Genomic DNA, 8,520 nt, shown 5'->3' with positions numbered 1-8,520 from the left:
TCTGCCTCTCCTGTTATCTCCTGCTCTTTTTTCACTTTGTCCTCCTTCTTTATCAAAGTATCTTCCTTCTCCGCCTTCTTTTCACTACTTATTTGTACCCCTTCCCGCTCCTCTCTACAATTTTTCTCCTGCTCTTTTTCCGCTTCTCTTATTAGGTTCTTCTCCTGCTCCTTTCCCTCCTCCTCTTTATCTCCCTCATGCCCCTCCTCCTCCTCGCCTCCCTCAGTGCTCGCCTCTTCGTCCGCCTCGCCGCGTCCGTCGTCAATGTCGATGATCACGAGGTCTTCCTCATGCTCATCGCTCGACCTGACGACGTCCACGATCGACCTCGTTCCATCTGGGTTGAGCGACAGGATGTTGTCGTTGATGAAAATCGCCACGTCCTCTCGAGGCAGCTCGTTCTTCACGGCGACAATGACGTCACCGTCTCCGTCGTTGTCGCTACTGTGCTTTTCGCCAACATCGCCGTTCTCCTCGACGTCGCCAGTCCCACGAATGGCACCCGTGAGGACGAACTCGTCGTTTCGGTCCTTGACGTCGAACACCACTATGTCCGGTTCCGTCTCGTCGCGGCCAGTGATGTAGTCGGCGATCTCGAGTTGTTCCGTGGCGGTTATGACGTCCATGCTTGTATTGAGAAGCTCCCTATCCTCCCCGCCCCTCTCGCGCGCTGAGTCACGGGCGGAGAGACCGGCCTCAAGAATACACGCGCCACCCTCACCCCTTCCGACCGTCCCGCCGTCTCTCGCACTGTCGCTTTCCTCTTCATCGTGCTCTCTGTCTTCTACGGTTTCTGTTCTCTTCCGCTTCTTTCTCTCCTCGCCTTCTTCCGTGTCTCTTATCTCTTGATCCTCTATGCGCTCATATGGTTCTTCTGTCACGTTCGTTTTTACTTCAGAGTCGTCATTCTTTGCCTCGTCTATTCCTCCCTCGTGTTTCCTAGTCGAATGTTTCTCTACTTCACTTTCGTCTGTGCCTCTCTTCACATCTCGGAAAACGTCATCTTCATTCCTCTCCATATACCTCCCCTCTTCCTCGCTCCCACCCTCTTCCTTCATCGTCTGGGGCGTTTCTTGCCATCCTCGGTCCTCCACGAACAGATCTGCGTCAGGCGCGGTCGTCATCGGAAGGAGGCTCTCAACCTCTGCGGTAAAGGCGGCAGCACTATCTTCTGACCGGATAATTGCCACTTCCGCTTCGCTGGCGGTTGCGCCTGTGGCGAGCTTGTCAGCTTGAGTGTGGAGGCTGGGAAGATTTCCTGCTCGGCTTTCAGCTGCTTGTCCGTCACTTGCGGCTGAAGCATCTTGTTTGGCCATAACCTGGCAGACTCCCTCTATGCTGTTAGCGACATCCTCCTGAGTGCCTGAGACCCATGCATTGTTAGTGTTGATCTTTGTTTGATTTTGTTTTTCGTTTTCCTTATAAAGACCCGTCTCTGCCTTGTCGGTAGCGATCTCTTTACCACTTGTATCAACATTATGACTAATAGTGTCAGTTTCAATTGTATTAGTCACAACCTCTGTGCTCCCACTGACGACCTCTTCAGAACCATGGACTTCCGTTTTACATACCGAACTCTCAGTAATATCTGCAACGACTTCTCTCTTGATGATGTCTTCTGCTTTGTCACTAACGACCTCGAGATTATTAGCCTCCTCTACCTCCTCTTTATCACAGCCATTTTCTACTTTGTGAAGTACTTCAGTTTCATGGGCAGCGACTTCTGTATTGCAAATATCGTCTTCTACTTTGTCGGTCTCGACTTTTGCAACCTCTGGCAGAGCAACAACGACAGCAGATAACGCATCACTGATATCTACCTGCCCGCAGTCACGGTCTGATGGGTTGTCGATAACTACAGTTCGATCTACACTCACTTCCGACAGATTGCTCACCGAAGATTCACCACTAATATTATTCTGCTCACCGCTTTTACTTTCGCTGAAAGCTTCCAACTGATCACCTGTCTCCTGTCGGGAGCTGACTTTTTCTGGTTGGGTACTGACAGCTCCATCAGAAGAATGTCCAGGCTGCTGTATGCTGTTCTCCAAGCTTGCGTCAATTTGCCCGCCAGCAGATGTATGGACCGTGTACACTAAGGTCTCGGTGCCGAACATCGCGCGGCCGGGCAGTGAATGATCCTGGCCGCCGTCAGTCTGTTCCTTCGGTTGGCTTCCTCCGTCCGACATCTGTGACTCAAACACTCGATCAGTCAACATCTGCACAGTGTTCTTAAGTGTGTGCGTTAGGCCGTCCACGCCCTTGTTCACGAGTTCTTGCTGCACGTCAGAGCTCAGCACTGACTCCTCGCTTTCGTAGTGCAGCTCGCCCTCGACCTCGATGCTGATCACGTTCACTGACACCTCCTTCTTCGTGGTCCCGAGGGACGCGTTCCTCTTCGGGGATGACAATGTTCTCTCAAACTGGCTCGCTTTTTCGGTCCTATCACAAGACTCAACCTTTTTGTTCTTTTTCTTTTGTTTCTTTGAACTATGTTTCTTATCCTTTTGTTCTTTGCAATGTTCAAATCTGTTATTGTTCTCCTCGTATTCTCCAATAATTAATTGTTTGTTGGAATGAGACGTCTTGCCAGTCAACCTTTCCACCTTGCCATGAGGTTCCGTAGCAGGACTTGTGACCCGGTCTGGAACTTGCTGTCGAGTGTGTGTCGATCCAACTTCCACCTCCCGTCTACTACATATCTTAACGTCTTGCGCCCCGTGAGTGTGGTGGCAACGCGGCGGTGCGGGCGCGCGCGTGCTCGCTTCCCCGGTCGGTTGGGGATCCTGCTTGCACTCCTCCGGGACCCTGCTGTCGCACTCTGTCCCTTCTTCCACCCTTGCCTTCTTTGTTTTCCTGTTCCTTCTCTTCTTCCTCTTCGCACGACTGATGTAACCCTCTTCAGAGGAAGTGACACTGCTCTGCTGGCGTAGCGGCAGCGGCCTCGCACGGCCGGCGTCCCCGCACTCGGGCGTGGCGCACATAGAGGAATTCCCAACCGAGTAGCTCCCGGCCGAGGCCGACCTCGCCGATAGGCTCCTGATGCCGGAGCTGCTGGAGGAGGCAGAGCTGGCGGAGGAGTAACTGCCAGAGATCCTTCTGCCAGAGGAAGAGGAGGAGGCGGTGGAGGAGGCGGTGGAGGAGGCGGTGGAGGAGGAGCACTCTGACGAGGAGAGAGTGACATCGTCGCTGGAGTAGTCAGTGGACGTGGAATCGAGAGAACCTCTAGAGGATGCAGTGAGGGCGGCAATCCTGCGGCATCCCTTCGGCCTCACTGCGGCCGTCGGCGGGCCGCCCGCGTCGCCCCCGACGTTTTTGCTCTCGCTTCCTGTTTCCCACCCTCCCGCAGCTGACTCCTTCAAGGTCAAGTCCGTGCGACCTTTCGCCGCCGCGGCGTTCTCCTTGTTGCGGGCTGAGGACCTCCTCGCCCTCTTCTTGCCCTTCTTCTTTGAACGGCCGCGATTGCGATAATGGTTCCTTCCGACCATGGCGCCTAGGACGCGGCGCAGCCTCTCCACACGCTCGCCGGCACGACTTTTCGAACACTGATTCACAAACGTTGATGCGTTCGCTCGCTGTCACGCGCCGCTACTACTCCATCTTGGGAAGCAGTTCCGGCGCCGATGTCTGTCGTCAACCCCAAGCTCTCCTCGTCGCTCTCTGAGCTTGTATCTTGAATTCGTAAAAGCAAGGGTGGGAATGAGGCCGGCATAAGACGCCTCCACGACGTTGATTCTACGTTAATGTTATTACTCGGCCGCACTAGGTCGTCGGGCACACTTATAAGGACTCTCCGTGACGCACAGACGGACTCATCGCCACGCAAGCAGAATCCCGAAATACCCGTCCATATAACACAACACACACGCACACCTAACCACTCCCCAGGCCGCACATGACAATCCCCGACCACAACCACAGCCAGAACACGCCAACGCCTCCCACAACGCGAACGAGAACGCAGACTAAAGTGCGAGCACCATCAGCCGGGCAAGAGCAGGAGATTCCCCCGCCGCTGCAGCACACGGGATCTGGAGCAGGAGTGAGGACCGAGGAGACGGCCCCAGGTACCTTGACCATCCTCGTCGCAGCCACCACCTGGAGGACACCGGGAGGGGCAGGGGGAGGGAGGATAGGGGAGGGCGGGGAGGAGGGGCGGAAGGGAAGGGAAACACAAGGGGTGCGCGAGGGAGGAGGAAAGCGAGGGGGGAAGGGGAAGCAGGGAAGAGGGGGGAGGGCAAAGGAGGAGGAGGTCCCGAAGGTTACTGGTGACGAATGGGAGGATCAACTACGAAAGAGGAATGGTAAAGACAAGGGAAAAGGGAAAAACAGAGATGAGAAGAGAGGGAGCCAGAGATGCCATAGGTACCGTCAGCGAACAATAAGGAAAAGAAGAGAATAAGAGACGGTTTTAGATCAATCAGGACAGAATGAACATAGGGAAGAGGGGGAGACGCGTTCTCCACGTGCTGTCGCGAACCCACGTGGGTGCCCGCTAGAAGCCGGGAACGTGGCGGGAGGGGAGTGGCGGGCGGGGCACGGAGAGGGTATGCAGGGAGGGCAGAGTGGGGCGAGCGCGAGGGTGACGAGAGGGAGGGTAAGCCTTGGGGTGCGGGGGTGGGGTTCTCGCACGCCTTCCTCGACATTCCGTTCCTTCCCCTCTCTTACTCCTAGAATATTCTCCTTCCTGCTTCCTTGCCCTATCCACCCTCCTCTCTTCGCCGACAACAAAGCAGACGACGCTCAGAAAGGGTGGGTAGGCGATGGGGTAAGGAGGGGGAACGGGAGGGGGGTCAGAGTAATGCTTGAGAGAACAGCGCTTCCGGCTGCATTCTTCGCCGGCAACTCGCTCGCGCGCGCGCACACACACACACACCCTCACGCACGCACGCACACACATCTCGACCGGCCGTGACCTTAAACTCTTTCTTCATCTCTATCTTCTCAGAGCCACGGTCACGTCACGCGGGCGTCACGCTGCTTCCCAGGGTCAGTGTTATCCGGCCCCTCGGTTCCAAGGTCCGACCAACTAGCCTACCCAAAGGAGTCCCACAATAGCACCCCCACCCTCCGTCCATCGCTTAAAGGGGATGGTCGGGCAGTCGAAAGGTCCTTCGGCCAGTCGCAAGATCCCTTCAATCAGTCACACTCGCCTCTCCACCCACTTCAACGCTTCCACCACGGCCCTTCAGTCATACATGGTAATAAGCAAAATTTCCAACGGAGGTAATTAAGTGAAAGTCACCTGGCCAGGGAAGGGGGGTGGGGGGTAAAAGGAGTCTTCCTAATCATTAACCTTGACTCCTGCTGCGACAGGTGGCTGTGTCGAGCAAGAGGAAAGGGAAGAGGAGGAGGAGGAGGAGGAGGAAGGGCAACTGGACATGCTCCGCGGTCAGACTAGAAAGCTCTTCCTGTATTAAGAAAAACAGCGTGCGCTCTCCTTACCGAAAGATAATGGTTCCTCGTCCTAATCTACTGCTTTCCTTCCTTACCCTAGAATAACACTTACCTATCCTAATACTCCTGGTAACTATTCTTCCGTAGTTTATGACAACATGCCTCAGGCCTAAAATAACATGGTACATCTCTACTGCCAACATACATATAGTTTCGACATCCAATAACATTCATTTTAACACATGAAAGCAAGCACAGACAGACAAACACAAACACGCCCGACAATCTTTCGCATAGACGAGCAAATATGTATAAAGGCACAAACAAAAGAGATACGAGAAAAAATACAACGTATTCGAATCAGCCGCTGATCGTGACCAATAATTACTCGTCCATTAACAGCTCATTAGCTGTCAAAACCGGACAACGTGCCCGCCCCCCACAAGGCCGCCGCGAAAGGGACAAACACTCTTCGCTTCTCGGGGTAGTTAAGGGTGAGTGTCCTCCCTCCACGTGGTGGAACATGTGGTCAACATGTTAAAGGGAAAACAGGAAAAGGAAAGAGCAACGTGAAGAAAAGACGACAATGAAACGAAAAGGAAAGAAAATGGCGACGGAATTCATAAGACACAAAAAAGAAGAAATCATGAGGGATGGTACTAATCATCAAGAAAAAAATGACGCTCAAGAAAAAAAGACGTATAGAGTCGATAAAATCGATGGACACCAGTAATTCGGGGAAATGAGTTAATCAGGCAACAGTTAAACACGAAGTAACAAGATAACCACAAGCCGTTTTACTACGGTTTCGAAACAGGACGAACTTCATGCCTTCTTACATGTGCGGGGTTTTAAGCCACGCCAGTTTAAGGCTTGTAGAGATGACCTCAGCCACCTGATCCTAGGTGGCGCTGTACGATCAAAGTATCTTTCGTAAATTGAGATACAAGCACAAATATTCAAATATTAGACAAGGTAAATTATTATAGTTGTGAAAAGAAGAAGGCACACGGAGAGGAAGGGAGGAAGGGAATAAGGGGTGGAATGGAAAGGAGGAAGAGGGAGAAGAAGAAGAAAGCGAGGGGAGGAAAGAGAGAAGGGGAGGGGAGGAAAGAGAGAAGGGGAGGAAAGGAAGGGAGGAAGGGGAAAAAGGAAATAAGGGGGGGGGGAGGAAGGGATGGAGAGGAGAAGGGGAAGGAGAAGAAGGTAGTAAGAGGAAAGGGGGAAGGAAAAGAAGGAAACGATGAATAATGAAGGGAAAGAATAGCAAAGAGAAAGGAAGGGAAAGAGGGAAAAAGAAAGGTAAATGGACGGGAAGGAAGATGGAAAATGGAAGAGAAGGGAAGGTCACGTAAACACTCCCCCACCTTCTCTTACCTTCTGTCCGACTTAGGTTAATATCGTTCGCGTTTGCGCGGAGATGGTTTCAGGAGTGGATGAAAAAAAGAGAGGAAACGAAAAAAACGGATGCTTTCCCTCCAGGACCGCCCCAAGATTCGGAAACCCTTGATACACCATCGTCACGCGCTAATTGTCAGCTAGGATGACATCCATAATACAATTTAAAAAATATAGCTATAATCATACCACGTCCCAAAATGACCAAAAAAATAACAACCCTCAAAGGGACTAAAATATAAACCTGCAAAAAACAAGACAAACGAGTCTCGGAGCTAAATTTACATGACGTGATACGACACAGTTGCGTCATGTTATGTCATTTCCACCGGTCCGAGTATAAGTTATGAAAATAAAAACGCACGCTCTGAATGTTTTTTTTTCATAAGTAGACGACGATAAAAATGTCTTCTGTATGACGTAGGTAAAACAGTTTTGCAGCATTTAATGAATACTTTTATGTAATGTCTGCTTGTATACGTTACACACTCAGACACATGTACACATTCGCACACAATGCTGAATGTGACCCAGCAATTTTGGAGAGACGTGACCCCACACCCCCAGAGGTCACGGGAGCTGCACTTCTCTCTCCACCGCGCCCACCCCATCCCGCCCTCCACGATACCAAGATAGAGTTCGATGCTTCTAAGTTCAAGAACCTCTGCCGAGTTCCACGAATCTCTCTCGTAATCAACTGCAGATCTTTGTTTTCTTTTCTTCTTCCTCTTTTTCGTCTTTCTCTCCATATCCCTCTTCTTAATTTGTCTTCGAACGTTCATAATTTTTCTTTCACAATCCACTTCCATACGAAATTCGCCAAATTTCAATAGAATATTGACTCAACAGCCATTTATAGGTTCCAAGACCTAAAAGTGCCCTGACTTCCTCCCGCTGAAGTCCTATGCAATGCAACTCCTGGGCTGTACTCACCCTCCTCGGCCGTGGGGGTTGGGGCGTCGTGGGGGTTGAAGGCCGGTTCTGGCTCTGCTTCGGCGCCACCGGCGATGCCCTCGTCGGAGTCCGAGTCCTGCCCAAGATTCCTAGGGGCTTCTGAGCCCTCCATGGGTTCGTCGGCGTCCTAGGGGAAGAGAAGGGGGGGGGGGGTTAGCACTTGCGGGGTGTGATTGGGACAATGTTACGCCCGATTTACACGCTTGTCTGGCCGCCCTGAAGACACGCTCAGAGGCGCAGCGAGGAATCTAGCCTCTTGAAGTGTGAAACCTGTCCAAAAATATCACTAATGATTTGAAAAACAGTTCATTCACTTCCCCAACTGTGTACCCAGCCACCCTTCAGCCCTTAAAATAGACGCAAATTCAATTTCAAAGAAGCGACGCATGACTCAGCAACAGCAGCAGTAGCGGGGATTGAACTCGCGCCACTGCTTGTCAGACTCACAGCGCCAAGAGGCTCCAGATAAGAAGTGACAGTCTGTTACGTTGTCTCGATACGCCGTCAGAGAACTGAGGGGGAGGGATTCACAGGATCAAAGGGGGACATGACTGCCACGCGATAAGTCCTTATCGTGATCCTCTCCTGCGCACCTGGGCCTTATTAACAGTTTCCTCTTTCAATTAATTCCCGTCTATATATACAAATGTAGTCTTACAAATTCCGAAAAAAGTGAATAAGAATGCATCAAACGTAAGTAATAACACTGACACTCTTTTTAAAGATAGCATGTCCTGCAGTAAGAAATACTTTGAACTTCATAATAAAGCT

General features: G+C 51.6%; 1 protein-coding gene across 1 annotated transcript in view; it reads right to left on the bottom strand.

The window, feature by feature from the left end:
• LOC122257407 (uncharacterized) overlaps window positions 1-7,480 on the bottom strand; it is a 32,281-nt gene extending 24,801 nt beyond the window's left edge. The window contains exon 1 of the mRNA XM_086543384.1: window positions 1-7,480. This exon is cut by the window's left edge and continues 44 nt beyond it. Coding sequence (XP_086399510.1) covers window positions 1-3,488 — 3,488 coding nt within the window. The 5' untranslated portion in view covers window positions 3,489-7,480.
• Between the last annotated feature and the right edge of the window lie 1,040 nt (window positions 7,481-8,520).

This window comes from Penaeus japonicus, unplaced genomic scaffold (genome assembly GCF_977035675.1).
Source record: "Penaeus japonicus unplaced genomic scaffold, GWHDUDI00000001_assembly GWHDUDI00000013, whole genome shotgun sequence".
In the NCBI taxonomy this organism is placed as follows: Eukaryota; Metazoa; Arthropoda; class Malacostraca; order Decapoda; family Penaeidae; genus Penaeus; species Penaeus japonicus.
Note: the sequence above shows the minus strand (reverse complement) of the source record. Positions and strands in the feature narration are given on the sequence as shown.